This window comes from Rhinopithecus bieti, unplaced genomic scaffold, assembly GCF_001698545.2.
Source record: "Rhinopithecus bieti isolate Rb0 unplaced genomic scaffold, ASM169854v2 scaffold_2572, whole genome shotgun sequence".
NCBI lineage: Eukaryota > Metazoa > Chordata > Mammalia > Primates > Cercopithecidae > Rhinopithecus > Rhinopithecus bieti.
The window spans coordinates 3281744-3299452 of NW_016804595.1; the positions used below are offsets into that span (position 1 = coordinate 3281744).

The following is a 17709-nucleotide window of genomic DNA, read 5'->3' on the forward strand; positions in this document are numbered from 1 at the left end:
AAAAAAAAAAAAAAAAAAAAAAAAAGCGTTATCTATAATAATACCAAGAGAGAACCACTGTTGGCACTTTTTGCTCTATTTCCTTTATCATCTGTGGACATATGGTTAGTGATTTTCCAGTATAGTTTTGAATCCTGCTTTTGTTACTTAATATTATATGCTAGCAGTTTTCCCATGAGAGACATCTTCAACTACAACTGATTATATTTTAGGCCCTGAAATAAATCAGACCAATCTCATCTCTGACCAAATTAAAAATAAATAGAAACCCTAAAACAAAAATGAACCACCCAACATCCTATAAACTAGAAGCAAAAGTTCTCTGGACATCAACAAGGGATGATGAACAAATAGGACTGGCAGAGAAATGTGGCTATTTTTGCCACATCCCCAGTTAGCCAGCATAAGGCAATTCATTGGAAATAATCATGTTTCTTTGCTATTTTTCCAATTGACACTTTAGAATACATCTGCCAAGGCTCCTAAAATGATCTCTGGCAAGCTCCCCCACTCATCTCTGAGCCTTTGCATTGTCCTGAACAAGTACCAACAGCCAATGCCACCCGGGACACACACATACTTGTCATCCGAACTGGCAAAGTCCCATGGACACACACTCCAGCTACTCTCGGCAACATGTACACCCCCTCTGCTGCCATGGTGGGCTTTTTTGTTTTGGAGACGAAGTCTCGCTCTTGTGCCCCAGGCTGGAGTGCGATGGCACGATCTCGGTTCATTGCAACTTCCGCCTCCCGGGTTCAAGCGATTCTCCTGCCTCAGCCTCCCGAGTAGCTGGAATTATGGGTGCCTGCCACCACGCCCGGATAATTTTTGTATTTTTAGTAGAGATGGGGTTTCACCGTGTTGTCCAGGCTGGTCTGGAACTCCTGACCTCAGGTGATCCGCTCGCCTCAGCCTCCCAAAGTATTGGGATTACAGGCATGGCCCACCGTGCCCGGCCCATGGTGGGCTTTAATCCATGAAGGGCTCTCTAAGCAAAGAGAAATGGTTGTCTTGGATGAAAGATTACAGGGCTGCTGATACACCATGTCAGTAGTAATCCCAGTAAGCCAGTAATCTCAGTAGTAACCTATCAGTAATCTCAGTAGGTCAGGCTGGGAGGATTCTAGGGATGATCTCTTTTACAGATGGGGAAACTGAGGCTCAGAGCCATTACATGCCTTGCCCTATGTGGTAACTAATGTGGTAGCATAATAGTGGAAATGCCACTGTAAAGGCCAAACTGTCAGCTTCACAGGCTGCAGCTCTTCTATAATGGCTGAGTCCATGTCCAAGTCATCTGGCTGAAGACCAAGGAATCCGCCTGACAAGGAGCAACCCAGAGGCCTCTGTACAGATGATGTTTCAAAAGAAAAAGTCCTTTCAAAAGCCCCACAGTGGCTCTTCATTGCTGGCTATTTTAGGGAGTAGCTCTGGCTCATGCAAGAGGTTCTGCTTCTTTTCACAGTCCTGACTTGATCTTACCACTGCAGGCCAATTTTGGCTACTGCACTCACCCAAGCAGCTCTGACAGAAGTGTAGTTGTGGCCTGGCTACCTCTTAGGGCAACATGAGGTCAGCGTATTCTGGGGCCTGGATAAGCTTGTGGCTGGGCCTTTATGAGACAAGGCTTTCCAAATCTTTGGTCCTCAAATTGTTCTAAAAAGTACCCATTTTTAAAGGATAGTTTTGGTGGTAGAGCCCATCATAAATCTCAATCATTAGCCAAGAGGCACCTACACAACTGGGGGTAGGGCGTGTGCTTTGGTGTGACAAAATGGCAGTGATAAGGGATAGAGAGGAATGTGGTTTAGATGTTGAGAAACTGCCCATCACATCTGCTGGAAATAATAGTAACAAGTCTGGCCAGGTACCATCTGTAATCCCAGGACTTTGGGAGGTCGAGGCAGAAGGATCGCTTGAGCCCAGGAATTCCAGACCAGCCTGGGAAACAGCGAGACCCTGTCTCTACAAAAAATTTAAAAATTAGCCAGGTGGGGTGATATGTGTTTGTAGCCCCAGCTACTTAGGAGGCTGAGGTGAGAGGATCACTTGAGCCCAGGAGGCTAGAGGATGCAGTGAGCCATGATCACACCAGCCTGGGTGACAGAGTGAGACCCTGTCTCAAAAAAAAAAAAAAAAGTAACAAGTGTGAGGAGATGAAATAATATATGTCAAGAGGAATTAATAGATTATCTGGAACTGAAGAAATGAAGTTATTAATTATTTCTTGAAAATGCTTGCCTGTCATGCACATGGTAAGAATTCCACGAAGGGGTGTCTGTCATAAGACGATGTGGGAGGATGAGGAGCAACAATGAAGAGGACTGCATTTCTTGTGTGTGTGTGAAGTGCTCCCATATGGAGTTTCACTTCCTTCCCACCTCCCTCTCCGTGCAGCAGTGGTGGCTGTGTGGTTTGAGGCCAGGGAGGCGTGAGGAAAACAGAAAAATCTAGAGACACATCACATCACAAAGATGAGCAGTGCTGCCCAGAGGGTGTTCTGTGAATCATGATATCTCTAATATGTCAATGAGTGATAGCAAAACAAAAAAGTCCAGTAGCCAAATGCAGTTAAATTGGGCGGGCTACACAAAATTGAAGAAGTTTCTTTACTGGATGGCTTCTCAAAGCCTTTGATATGCTATTGTACACCGTAAATCTTCAAGGGTGGACACGATGCAGTATTTTGTAAACTCATTTGACCACAGAAGGAAGTCTGTTTTCACTGACCATCACTCAGGACTGGCATTTTGAGGAGCTCTCTTGGCAAACACTGATCTTCAGATTTTTCTCCTTTTTGGTTTACTTTCCCACTCCACTAAGCTAACTCCCAATCCTAGAGGAGAAGAGATGAAGTGCTAAAAATGGTAATTTTCACATTTGAGGGTAATTGTCAGCTAGGGTCTTTCCCCTCAACGTGTGGTCTGGGAACCAGCAGCATCCATATCATCTGGGAGGAAAACGAACATTCTCGAGTCTCCTTCTCTCAGATGTACTGAATCAGAATTTGCATTCAGCAAGATTCCCCCGGTGATTCATATGCACATTAAAGTTTGAGATGCAGACTCAGGGTGCTTGGTACTAGGCACTAATCTTAATAATTCTGATTTAGTGTATCTGGGGTGAGGCCCAAGAATGTACTGACAAAATATTTCCTCCAGAAGATTCTGATGCAGGTGTGTGTATGTGGACTCCTGAGAAACCCCTATGGTCCAGGCACCCTGCTATAAGGTAACGGAACAGCCCTGTGGTAACATTTGGTTTCACAGCAGCACCTCTACAAGGTAGGTGATGGTATAATCACCCTCATTGTTAGAAACAAGAAAATGGAGCCTTGGAGAGAGAATGAGACGGTCCTGGACCAAGGTCACCCAGGGGTCAGCAGGTGCATTAAGGTGAACAAGTCTCCTCCTGTCTGTTCTCCCCACCTCACCAATCTCTCTCCTTCCCTGCCCTAATCAGCTCTTCATTCATAACTGCTGCATTGCTAACAGCCCTCTCTGAGTCCGCTTTTGTTTCCAGTGAAAGGCCAACAAAACACTGGGGGCTATTTGTGCTTGCTAATGGTAATTCTGATTAGTTCAATTCTGTCAGCTGACTCCCTGGCAGCCAAGGGCCAAGAGCAGCCTGCTTATTCAATCAGGGCCTGGCCCATTTTCTAATTATCAGCATCATTTGGGCTGTTTCCTCCAACAGGGAACTTGCTTGAGTTCAAGTTATCTTCAGCTGTTGCATTTACATGAGCAATGGATGATCTGTCACGTCTGTGTCTGTGTCAGTGTGCCAGGCTCCCCCTCCCTGCTGGAGACCAAGTGAAATGGCATGTGTTTGCCTGGGTTCCCAGGCTGCCGGCCATAGCGGCTGAACAGCAGGTCCCAATGGGAGCCATGAGGCAAGCTCTGGGGGTGGATGGATGTGATGGTCTTCACCAGGCTAGCCAAGGTGACCTCTTCCCAGCTTCTGAATTCCAAACTGTATTCCCACTCAGAGGCCTGATAGGATGACCAACCGTCCTAGTTTGACAGAGACCAAGGGTTTTCCCAGGACATGAGAATTTCACTGCTAAAACAGGGAGGGTTGGTTACCCTTTGCCTGACACACCAGGGCACAAAAGCAGTGTGAGAGGATTCAAGATTTCCTGGGTGATCTATCTGGAATTTGGAACAGAGAATGACTGAGAGTTGAGGCCTTGTCTTTCTCTGCGAGGCCTAAAGCTTATGATGCATCCCTGCTCTCTTATTTTGCTTTTAATGTCTGTTGCTAATCTGATAGGATGAAGCATTATTCCCAACATGGAAATGGGTAAGTGGAGGTCTGCAAGCATGTTCTGAGATAAGGGGCGTATTGAAGAGAGTAACCAGTGTGTAACCCCTTTGAATGGAGGTGCATCATCCTTCAAGTACTCTCCCCAATTCAAATACATATTAAGGATTTATTAGGTACTAGGAACCCTAAGCAATGCAGGAATATGTCCTTTATATTCCCAGCCTTCAAAGAGTTGACAATCCCGTGGGAGGGGCTGATACAAATACAATTAACTACATCTGCTAGGAGTCTACCTAGGGAATCAATCACTAAGATAGAAAAGAGGTCATGGGAACTAGGGAAGGGAGAATTCAGGAACATCCACCAACTACAGCCCAGCTACTGTTACAGTCATTATCTCACTTAGCTAACATTTCTTAAGCACTTACCATGTGATTAATCCATTTAATTTTTATAACTCTTATTATACCCATTCTATGAATGAGGAAAATGAAGCTTTGAAAAGCTATATATCTTGCTCAAGGTTGCATGTTAGTAAATGCAGGGTCCAGAAATGGAACCCACAGTCTAAGACTTTTCTTAGGCACTGTATGATACTGACTCTCCTACCCCAGTGGGGTGCTAGATGGATCCCCAACACAACCTGTGTGGTAGATACTCAGTCCACATCAGACAAAAGCAACCAGAGATGTGTGGCTGTGCATGGTGGAGGCAAGGCAGAGGGAAACATGAGGTGGTGGTGGGGTCTCAGAGTTCCATACTGTGGAATCCCAAGGCATGACACCAAGAATGTCCCACCAGTGGCGTGGGAACTCTGGGAATGCTGATGTTCTAAGGGAAACTGGCTGGACAAATGCTGCCCTTCTGGCCCCAGCTGCATTCGATTCTAAAGAATGTACAACTAGAATGTGAAGCCAAATGCCTGATTCCTTCATCATCCTTTGAGGGACAAAAATGGGTAACATTTATTATTTTATATTTTTCAGACTGTATTGTAAATGTCTTGAGAGCGTAGATTTTTTATGCACATAGAATAGCTGAGCAACTAGAGTTGCATATATAGAGTATCAATATATGCAAACCAAATAAAAATGTGTTGACTTGAGATGCTATGCCTGATTTGAATATGTGTGCTGTAATAGTATTAGCAGTTAGGTATCCTAGCACTGTCAACTGTTGAAATGGTCATTTCAGCAATAGCAATCCACAAGCCATAAACGACCTACTCTTAATGGACACTGCATGTGCTAAGTATCCAGAGCCTGATATTATATGATTAGCCTCAGAAACATTCTTAATATCTATTTCTATTCCTTTATAGGTTTTGGTTAGTGTAAAACAAACAGATAAGTTCTGACAATTAAGCAATTAAAAAGTATAAATATTTACAAGCATTAAAATTAATTTCCCTGTAATTATAATTAACACAGAAATGTAGGAAGTATACTATTGCAAACAAGATTTAAAGAAATATAAACTTCTGGGGAATAAAACCTGGTACCTTTCTTGCTCACTTAAACTGTTAAAAGTTTCTGGTTAACCTAATTTTATCCCAGTCCCCCAAAGAGTCTCATGTCTAGGATACTGACACGTTTGAGGCCATTCTGTGACTCTGAGACTTCAAGTTAGTTCCTGGCACTGCCTTGGAGCCTTTTCTTCAATTATAGAAAATAACTGAGTTTTCTGACAGCAAAGAAAGCCTTTCTCTACTTGATAACTTACACTCAGCTTTTTCCTACAATGTTGTCTTTATGCTTTCAGGCATAAAGGAGAAATTGACTTTCAGCTCTATCTTGGTGTTTCTGATCCCTTAGCTCAGTGAAACTGGAAGTGTGAGTGCTTCCACAGCCTCTTCCGTCTTGTGGGCCTTTGGAGAAGTTATCTTGCATCGACCTGAACATGACTACAGAAGGGAACTGAACTGAAACCATCTAGGAGATCGCAGTGGTTTCTTCTGGCTCTTCATTTACATGGCCCTTGTCCATCTTTCCTCTGTCCTTGACATTTTCTGAAATTAGCTTTATCAATTGTTTCTAGTCTTAACTCCCTTGAGCTGTTTGTACAACCTTATCTTCCCATAGTGGCTGTTTACCCAAAACAGCCTTTATAAAACTCAGCCATCAATGAATTGTAGCTTCTTTCCATACTATTTGTCCAACTGCATTTAGAGACAACTCGGTTCCTACCCCAGAGCCTTCTAGAGATCTCTCTAGAAGATTTCTCTGAAAGAAAATGAAGAAAATAGGCTCTTTTTAAAGTAAATATGTGAGACATCTCAAGTGTACCCCAAAAAGTCTTGCTTTGTTCCAGGACTACTGAGTAATGCAAATATATATATATATAGTATTATATATATATTGTATAATATATACATATATTTTTTTGCCATATATTCTCATAGCACAATAATAAATTTCAAGGTGAAAAACACTAAAGGTGATATGTGAAATTCACCATCTTCCTTGCCAGGTACAGGTACTGTACTGTATTAAACATATCTCTTATTTTTTGTGTTTTGATTCTTTAGCATCAAAGTGGTCTTGTTGATCCTGGAGGGACTGCCCCTCCCAGAGCTAGCCAATTCCTAGTGATGGTAAACAATTTGCTCTCAAGCTGTTTACACAACAACCAATGCAAACCAATCCTGCAGAGCCTGCACCCCAAATTCTTCCTCCATCAGGGTCTCACACTAACCACCCCAGGGCCAGGTATCAGATAACTAGGAATAACCCCTAGGCTCCAGAGATTATTCAAGTTAGCCAACCCTAAACCTGCTTACTCTGTCTGGCCCATTCCTTCCCATGAAAACCACAGTGAGGGTTCTTGCCCTTGCTTTCTCTGCTCCCTCCATCTCCTGACTAACCCTGGTGCTTTCCCATGTGCTCTCTTGTGGCGCGGCATGGCTCTTTCTCTTGGGACGAGTATAACAAATTCTCTTTTCAATGACAGTCATCTGATCTGTTAGCTTTACCATACCTAAATAATAATAAAACCTGGCCAGGCGTGGTGGCTCCCACCTGTAATCCCAGCACTTTGGGAGAACAAGGGTGGAGAATTGCTTGAAGCCAGGAGTTTGAGACAAGCTTGGACAACATAGTGACATCCCATCTCTAAAAAAAAAAAAAAAAAAAACCAGCCATGCCAGCCTATAGTCCCAGCTACTTGGGAGGCTGAGGTGGGAGGATTGCTTGAACCCAGGAGTTGAAGGTGAGCTATGGTGAGCTATGACCTTGCCATTGCACTCCAGACTGGGAGACAGAGTGAGACCCTGTCTCAAAGAAAAAATAAAAATAAAAATAATAAACCCGTGTTTTAAAATAGGTACATAAAGAGAAAGGGATACAGGGTGGCAAAAGAGGACAGCCTGGCCCTCGTACTCTGGTTATTCAAATGAACTTGGATGAAATGTAGTTGCTCTGTCAGTTATATTTAGCAAAACAGCCACCTTGTATTATATGGGGGCATAATATAGTACTCAATAGAGCCACTAAAAAATCCTTTGATCAAAGTGTCTGCATTGAGATGCTGCATGGTACAAAAGATGATGAGGTTTTTAGGCGTCCTTGACTTCTGAAGCACAGATTGAGTGCCACTGGAAAGACAGCTTTTGAAGAAAATAAAAGTATTCCCCATTCACCTAAACAATAACACTAAGGATTTAATCATATCAAATGTTCTCTATTCTAATATATCTCATTGAAACTGCATAACGGAAAACTCAGTGTGAAAAGCAAAGTCCCTGTGAGATTGTATTCTTATTTAGGGCTTAACTTCTGTCACTACCTCTGGAGTAAAAGCTGCCTGAAGGCAGTTTTACCTGACTGTATGCCTAGCAGCTGGCACACAGTAGGTGCTAAATATTTCTTTACCTACTGAAGAAATGTTTCTGATCATCTTTGATTAACAGAGTGAGAGATAATATAAGATATCAAAGATGCCCATTTAAGGAATGCAGTAAGTGGAAGAATGACTTTGGAGCTGAGAATTAAAGCTACTCCCTCTGATCCAAACTATCATATTCCCGCTACATTCTGCTACCTCTTGGAGAGTAATCTCGGACACTTATTTGGTGACAGTGGACATCTTGGCATCTCCTGGCTGTTTGTTGACCACTAAACCCCATTCAATTCTGCAGCCCTCTGCTAACAGCTAGCCATCAGTGAGCATTTTCCAGGGATTGACAATACACTATGACAAATGGCCGAGCTCCTGGGGTGACTTGGATACCATTATTGCATGGTGCCACTTACCAAAGGCTCGAGCTCCTTGCGGTCTATGAGGTTCATCTCTGTGACAAAGTAATAGAAGTGTTTGTAGCAGGTGTTGACATGGGCCTCTGCACCCATCACAATGACCCGGTCGAAGTGGTGGATGTAGACGTGGACAAAGACCCGGAAAAGGCGGCACAGGATCTTCTTGCAGATCTGAAGGAAGTTCTTTGGGAAGGGAACACCTAGAGAAGAAAAAAAGAAGAAAGAATGAAACCATAACAGGAAAGTTCCTTTTCCTGTTTCCTCTAATATCAGAAAACTGTCTGAGGGTGAGGCTACAGGGAGACTGGCACCCCGTGTCACAGGAGTCATAGGGAGTGGGGGGCGGGGGTTGTTGCAAACTAGAAAGCACCTTCCACCTCCTCATCAAAGGGAGCAGTTGCTGTGACTACAGCCAACAGTGGCCATATAGGGATGGAGGCCCAGTGTTGTTACAGCTTCTAATTTTTCAAGATAATTCAGAAATTTAAGAGTTATATGTGGACCTACTGCATTTTTTAAACATTAAGCAATTAACTTGAAGTTTTAAAAAGTACCATTAGTCAAAATAAAACATCTCTCTAAATTACACTGGGCTTGCAGGCTACCAGTTTGCAAAGTTTTTCCTGAGGTATACTGTTTCTGAGGTGGGCAAATTCAGTAACTTTCACAGATACTTTGCATCACACAGATTCCCCCTCTGTCTCTTTGAGGAAGGTAAGAGTTGGGGGGAGGTCTTGTTTTTCATAACACAGAAAGGGTGAGTGGTCATCGAAGTCACTCAGATTTCCCATCTGATGACCACTACTCCCAGCTCGGTCAAAGCAACAAATTGCAGGATCGCAAGCCCACTTCCTTTCTCCCTCTCAAACACTGCTTAAGCTGTTTTGTTATTTACGCTGTCCTTAAGTGGTGACATGTTGTAATGGGTTCCTAAGTTAAACAGACAGTGTTTGAATTCTTACTCTGCTCCCCTTCCAGATGTATGACTGTGGGCAAGTTGTTTGACTTTTGGTTTCTCGTCCGTAAAAGAGTGGTCCTAATAAGGTCTTCCTTACATGGCTGGGAGGGTATTAACGTAAGATCCTCCTACAGTGCCTAGAATATAGTGAGAGCTTATTAAATGATAATGTCCTCCCTTTTCTCTGCAAGGTAAGGCCTGTTGTTATAAGGAAAAGAATTACTGGGCCGGACGCAGTGGCTCACACCTGTAATCCCAGCAATTTGGGAGGCCAAGGCAGGCGGATTGCCTGCGGTCAGGAGTTCGAGACCAGTCTGGCCAATATGGTGAAACACCGTCTCTACTAAAAATACAAAAAAAATTAGCCAGGCGTTATGGCGTGCTCCTGTAATCTCACCTACTTGGGAGGATGAGCCAGGGGAACTGCTTGAACCTGGGAGGTGGAGGTTGCAGTGAGCCGAGACTGAGCCACTGCATTCCAGCCTGGGCGACAGAGTGAAACTGTGTCTCAAAAAAACAAAACAAAACAACAGAATTATCCTTGTCAAGGAAAGGTAGAAATGACCACTAGCCTTTCAGCAAAATTGTAGAGCTGTGCGCAGTGCGTGCCCCAAGTCCCCAGGAAGCCTGGAATTTTGCTGTCCTTTCCTCCACAGAAACCTAGTGGCAGCTGTCTGGTGGGACACTATAATGGGATCACTTGGGACCCCAGCACAGGATGAGAAGGAACATGTCTGGCAGGCGGCAGTGACAAGATCTGTTTCCCTTGGGTCCCAGCACTGATACTGGTTTTTCTTTGAAACAAAGTGGCAACATATGAAATGAACCCAGGGAGAAGCTCTGGCACTGCTTGGGAGCTGACTGCCTGGGCAACAGATGCTGGGATTTGGGGTTGAGGGTGAGGTAGAGCTGAGGAGAAGGTGGAGGGTAGCCACACGCAGAGTTTATGGGCTGCTTTCTCAGTGGAGAGGGGCCTGCAGAACTGCTGCTGCCACGCTGGGGGCGGGTCTGGAGTCTTTCAAGCCTGAGTCCCAGAAGTGGTGGAATTCCCTCTAAGACAGGTATGTTTCCTTCACAAGGGGAGTCCTGTAACCCAGCTGGTGACAATGCCAGGAGGTTGACATATGTTATCTTCACAACATATCTGTGGAATAGGTTTTATTATTCCTATTAATGTTTCATAGATAAACAGCACTGAGGCTCTGCAACATGAATTCTGTTGCTAAAAAGTGGTAGGGCTGGGATTTAAACCAAGTCAGCCTGACTCTAAAATCCAAAAAATGGGTATTACGGAGTACAACTCTCTCTCTTGCCAGGTTAGAAGAACCACTTGATTGTCAAGCACAGTGAGACATCTAAAGGTTACTCTTCAGTGGCACAGAAACATAAATAAGCAAAAGAAAGAGGATGGGGACAGAAGGCAGAGAAGGGCAGAAAAATGTCCACAGCATCAGAAGCCACAACCAGAGGTGAGAAAAGGTCAGTTAACATACTCTGCTGCCTTCAACGAGAGTATGTTAGCTTTCTCTGCTCAGGCCTTAAGACCACAGACCTGGGATTAACAGTAGTATTTACTGAGCTCTTACTATGTTTTAGGGACTGTGCCAAGCCCTTTATATGGATTAGCTGACTGAGCCCTCAGAACAGGCCTTAAATTATTTCCATCTCACAGATAAAGAAATAGATTTGGGACAATTAAGTAGCTGCCCAAGGTCACCCAGCAGGGAAATAGTAGAGGAGGGATTGGGCCAGTTAGCTTGACTCCAAAGTCCACGAGCACTGCTCTGGGGCTCTGCACACACTTCTAAGCTCCGAGGTCCTTCCTTTCTGGGCAGCTCAAACTCCCTCAGGTATGCTCCCCCTTCCCCCTCCCTGGTTCCAGTCTCATGGAAGCTCACCAGATGCTGGGGGACACAGGGATTTACAGCTGTGCCAGTTTATCTGTGTGGTCCTTATAGCCAGCCCCTCTACCCTCCACACTGACTGCAGATAAAGCAAAGTTTTGGACACACTGCAGATGCTCATGGCAATTGCTGGCCCCCTTTAGATTGTCTCCAAGCAGCTCTGTTTCCCCCATCTCTGCCTCTGCTCAGCTCGGAAATCTCGGCTGTGCCTTCCATTCCAAACCTGGTCTGGAAAGTCTCTGACTTGTCTCTGGCCTTGAAGGGGGTTTGCCTCTTGCCTATTCATTTTGGGCTATGGCTTTAGAGTAAGTAGTTGGTTTGGAATCTGGAAGACCTAGTTTAAAACCCTAGCCCTACTTCCTACTAGCTACAACTTATGCAGCCTATGTAGCATGTAAGTAGTAGGGCTAGGATTTTAAACTAGGTCTTTAGTTTAAAATCCAGTCGAGTCTTCATCACTCAACTTTATTATAAAACTAATACACAAATTTACCTTGTAGGGTTTTTATAATAGTATCTGTACTGTGCTTGGCACTCAATGGGAGCTTTGGGAGTAAGTTCAATTTCATTATTTCCCACCTGAACTCCTCGGGCAGGTAGGACTCCAGGCTCAGAATCTCTTGGCTCTGGCTGCTAAGTCAGGCCCCACTCTTCCACCATTCCCTCCTTTGCATGTAATTCATTCTTCAAAAGCAAAAGCTGTGAATGGTTCAAGTCGAGACATGTTCAGCATGCACTGAGGTCACCCCAGGCCAACTCCAGACACTGCAAAGAGGCTGGGAGCCCTTGGGAGCCTAGGAAACCCCACTGGGTTCTCTGCTGAATAAGAGACAAAATCCAGCTCACAGGGAGTGGGGCAAAGAACAGTAAAGCTACATGAATTTGAAAAATTCTTATATTTATTGATGGTTCAGGGGCCAATTCTATAGTTTGTATACTATTTTCACCCTTTTCTCTTCTGCCTTACGGACGTCCAGATTTGTGTGTGTGTGTTTTAAATAAACCTTCTCAGAAGGTGGGACTTGGAAGAGGTTGTCCCTTCAGATGGAGAGACCTGGATGTCCACCCTTTCTGCAGACTCTGGAACTTTCTCATTCTGTGTAACTGGCCTCATGGCAGCAAGGTAAAACAAGATGCAGCTTGCTGACCCACTCCCTTTCCTGGCAGGCTCCAGAGAGCCATCATGAAAACTGATTGATTTGAGCTGGTTTTCTTTCTTTATGGTGCTGCAAAGAAGTATCCAATCTCCATTAAATAACTAAAAGAAAAGATAACTCCAAATGAGGGCTGATCTGTGTATGTGCAATGTCATTTAATCCCAGTGACACCCTGAGTAGTGGAATTATTGTTTCAGTTTTGTTGTTGTTGTTGTTTGAGACGGAGTCTTGCACTTTCGCCCAGGCTGGAGTGCAGTGGCACGATCTTGGCTCACTGCGAGCTCCGCCTCCCGGGTTCACACCATTCTCCTGCCTCAGCCTCCCGAGTAGCTGGGACTACAGGCGCCCGCCACCACACCTGGCTAATTTTTTGTATTTTAGTAGAGACGGGGTTTCACCGTGTTAGCCAGGATGGTCTCGATCGCCTGACCTCATGATCTGCCCGCCTCGGCCTCCCAAAGTGCTGGGATTACAGGCGTGAGCCACTGCGCCCGGCCCTTTTTTTTTTTTTTAAAGGAAACTGAGGCTTAGCTCAGTTAAATCATTTGCCCCAGGCCACATGGGTAAAATGAGATAGAGATTTGGCTTCAAAACTCAGGCTTTTTCTTCAGCATCCTATAGGTTCTATGGTGTCAGGGAAGGTGAGCGATTAGAATACCATTTTATTTTAATTTATTCATTTTTTAAGGACAGAGTTTTACTCTACCCAGTCTGGAGTGCAATGTCACAATCACAGTTCACTGCAGCCTCAGCCTCCTGGGCCCAAGCAATCCTCCTGCCTCAGCCTTCTGAGTAGCTGAGAATACAGGCATGCGCCACCATGCCTGGCTAACTTTTGTAAATGTTTTTGTAGAGATAAAGTCTCACTATGTTGCCCAGCCTGGTCTCAAACTCCTGGGCTCAAATAGTCCTCCCACCTCAGCCTCTCAAAGTGCTGGGATTATAGGCGTAAGCTATCTTGTCCAGTCAAGAAAACCATTTTATGACCTGCAATTAGCTTGCTTGTAGAAGGAGCTCAAAAAATATTTGTTTTAAAAGAATCCAGTTCAGCAGTTGGAAGAAAGGCAACTGGATCACCTCAAATGGACACTTGGCTAGCTACAACGGCAGCCTGGACCTGGGGAGCTGTACATGGCTAGGTTGGAGCAAACGGCAACCTGTGGTCTACATGGCACAACTGACCCAACATCAGGACCATAACTAATGCCCTCCTTCTGCCTCACGAGCACAGAAGATATGATGGACCCTCCACTTCAATATTCCCCATTATGTGTTTTAAAAGTCTTGATTCTCGAGAGATCCTTGGCTAAAAAGAGAGGATTCTGAGGCCAAATATATTGGCAAAAATGCTGTTTTCATAGAGGTTTACAATGTACCCAAGCATAGTAAAGGATCTGAGAATATCTGTAGGAAAAAGTCCTATTTAAATCTGGATTCCCCTTTGCTCATAATAGCTATTGATTTAAAACACAGAGTCTGTAATCAGAATTCCTAGGCTTCATTTCTAGCTTTACCACTTATTCATAATGTAGCCATATTCAGATGATGTAGTGTCTCCTATCCTCACTCTCCCCATCCTTAAAGAAAAATAGGGATATATTAATGTTATTTGTAGCTTAGGTGGTTGTGCGGATTAATTATATAAACATCTAAAAGGGTTAGCTTACTGCCTTGTAGATAGTGAGTATTCTATTGTGAACTGTTAGTTTTAGTATCCCATTGACCAAATGGTCTTTGTAACACACTTGGGGATTAAATTCCTCCTGCCTATTTATTTTCAGGATAGCAGTCTTGGCATTAATACATCAATTCTGAACTTGCAAAGAACTTACAGTGGCAGGTACTGAATAAGCCCTGGAGTATAATCTACCTTGCATTATTTTCTACTAGTTTCTCAAACTTACGTCTTTTATTGCTGTAAGTTCTCTGAACAAAGGGACTGTGTTATACTTTGATTCCACCTTTGAAAGCACCTGGCACAGGCAAGGCAGGAATACTTCATCAATCAAAATTGAATCAGAAAAAAGCAGTGGTCTTATTTAGTCAAGACGTGAATCCATCATCTCCTGTTTGGGGGAGGCAAAAAATAAAATAAAATAAAATAAATAAAACCCACAGCAGAAAGGATAGCTTTTTGCCAGACTCTTGATACATATAGTCCTGGCATGGAAGGCTGCCTGTTGCTTTTGGGGAGAAGAGAAAACTCTGCAATGAGGAACACTGTGATTCAGCCTAGGGTGTGGAAAGGAAAAAAATCCGAAACTTTATTTTTATCATTGAAACCTTCCTTCTTTTCTTTTCAATCTTTTTTTTTTTTTTCCAGGTGGTGAAAGTTAATTTTCAGTCACTGTACTCAATTAGAAAGTTAATGCCAGACAACATTAACCAGCAGTCCTAACTGAAATAGATTGTAAGGGTTTGGAGTTAAATTTTGACTAGTCTTATAATAATCCAGACAAACCATCAGCAATAATCCCAGATTGTTAGATATCTGCCTGTATTGATGATATAGAAAACAATCTTTGATCACAAGATCTCCAAGTGATCTGCAATCAATAATTGAGTCTTAGAACATGCCCTTCCCTCTATCCTACCCTGAACTACTGCCTGTGGCTCTTAGATTAAAAACTGGAAAATTTCAGACTCCAATAAGTTGGCCCACATTGAGAAAGTGTTCAGACGAGTGCTCCACAGAGAGGGGATGGACATCCAGGTATCCAAGGATAACCCTGGGCCTGGATGGCCTTGAGTCATGTGGTGTAGCTTAGTTTCTGCAAATGGATCAGTACTGAAATGGAGTTAATGAACCTGAAACAGGGCCAGCTGAGCTCAGGTTTTGGCGTGAGCTGAGGCAACATGCCTAAGCAGAGGCCAGAATCCAAACCAATCACTAATATAAGTTTCTAGCAGGAGTCTGCTCACCAGTTAGACTCAAAGCAAGACTAGAGTTTTCTGGGCAAACAGGCTAAGGAGGAGGCAGGCCAGGGCACTGGGGTAAGGGTGGAGAGTGAGGAGAGTGCAGGCCTGGAGTCTCTCTTGAAGGCTTGATGAGACAGCCTTGTAGCCCTGTCTCTGTTGCTCATGAAGCCTTGGTACTCAGTCAGGAACCCGCATCTGACAGAGCCCTGCTGAGTTTATGAATGTGTCTAACCACAACTTTCTGATCTCCAAGCCACATTCAGTGTGAGAGCTAAATTGAGTATGAAACGTAATAATTTCTCTGGAGCCCCATGCAGATTTGCCTTTCATCTCTGACTTAGTAAATCTCCTTTCTCCCCAAGAAAATTTAATAAAAATTCCAGTAATTTCTGCACTTCAACCCATTTTTCTTTCCTCCTCTTTCCCTCCTGCCCCTCCCTTCCACTAAGCCCTCAAACATCTCATTCAATCCTTCCTTTTCAGGCACCTCTGAAAGAAAATATGTTGCCTAAATGGCTTGTGTTACTTATTTTATCTTGTTATGGAGGCCAAAAAAGGAAAAAGTCCTTTAGAACATGCAGAAATGCTTTGGTTGACAAAGGTCCAGGAGATTGGGGGGTGGGGGTGTGTGTTCTGAGTTGGCTGTTAATCATTCCTGTTTTCATAATTCTCCCTTTTCTTCTGAAGAGAAAGGCCAACACCTGGGAATGAGACGCTGATCTGTGATCGGTGCTGGGCTAAACCTGGGCTTTTGTGGTCTGAAGAGTAAGAACCAAAAGGTTGTCTCCGGGGATACTGGAGAACTGCCCCCAAACACCTCAAGTTCTGCAAACAACTGGCAGAAGCCCCCTTTATTGATCACCTGGTTACTGCCTCTTCTTTCTTTAGAGCTTGGCTCAGCGTCTCCCATCATCCCCAGACCCAGCTTCCCTGGCATCTGCTATTCTGCTCCTGAAATTTTCCTGCACAGATCACACATGGTAATTCCACATGTATCTGTGGGAGTCCCTGCTTCAGGTCTGTTACCTGCTCCAGACTGGCCACTCTGTGAGAGCAGGGATGGTGTCCAGCCTCCTCACAAATGTCTCCTTAGTGATGCCTCCTTTGTGGCTTGGCACCTAGAGCAAGGTGGGTATGGAATAAATACTTGCTAACTGTTGGAATGAGAGTTGAGCTCCTGTGCCATCTGCATACCCTGAAATCAAAGCTCAAAGAGGTGAAGGGATTGACTTTGGTTTTATAGAGCTAGTTTGTGATGAAGAGGGATCTGAATTCAAGTCTGTCTCGGAGCCTATCCTCTTTCCATTCTGTCAGGAAGCTTTGCAGGGTTCTACAGGTCCTTTCATCTCACCCAAATACAATTGACACAACAATTGACACTTGTTAGAAGACAAGGTGGAAAAGGGTAGTTTGGCTTTTACTTTCTCAAATGTATGTGTCACTGGGGGTTTAGGACACTGGTGAAGTGCCTGGCTCTGGCCTCAATCCCACTTGCGATTCCAGCTGTGGGACTTCTGTGCTGCTTGCCCTTAAGCAACTTTGCTAACTTTCAAAAGTCTGTTTCCTTGTCTGAGGAATGGTGATAATAATACCTAGCTCTTCATGAGACCGCGAGGACTGAATGAGAAGCACAGTGCCAGCAGGCACACAGAAGGCATCTGGCAAATGGCAGCCGATGTCACCAATGCTAGGAAGACAGCTCTTCTGAATCAACGCCAAGACAGGGGTGGCAGGAGAGCAAACGAAACAGGACAGGTGAAGCTGCCTCTTCTCCAAAGGGTAAACTTTTCTTGGAAAGTATACTTGGAAGACCTGTGATAGATGGGAATAGCATGTGAACTGTCCAAGGAGCTTCCAAAGGATACGTGATGAAACCTGACGTCCTGGCCAATCCTTTGGGACCCCTGATGACACGTCAACAACACCCAGAAGTGCCCATGTTTCTCCTTGAAACTGTTATTTATGTCTGAGGGCTTTTGTGCCATCCCTTCTGTCTTCAGAGTCCAGTAATAAGAGGGATGTGAAATCCCTCTACAAGTCATAAAAACAACTCATTCTCAATAGTTCACGATTAAAACAACATCCCACACACGTGGAAAAGAAAACATACCTCCTCTGGCAGCATGACTGAGAACACACCATTTCCAAAATACTCGCAAAACAAGATGCAATCAGATCACAAGGCAAAAACAAAATGAAACAAAACAAAACAAAACTCATGAACAGCACAGATGTTTCTTAATAATATA

General features: G+C 44.0%; 1 protein-coding gene across 3 annotated transcripts in view; it reads right to left on the reverse strand.

The window, feature by feature from the left end:
• The window catches only part of MOB3B (MOB kinase activator 3B), a 240516-nt gene that overhangs the window by 52567 nt on the left and 170240 nt on the right, over nucleotides 1-17709 (reverse strand). For all 3 annotated transcript variants that reach the window (XM_017869340.1, XM_017869339.1, XM_017869338.1), the window contains one exon: nucleotides 8520-8722. In XM_017869340.1, the coding sequence (XP_017724829.1) occupies nucleotides 8520-8722 (203 nt within the window). The remainder of the gene's footprint in view (nucleotides 1-8519; nucleotides 8723-17709) is intronic.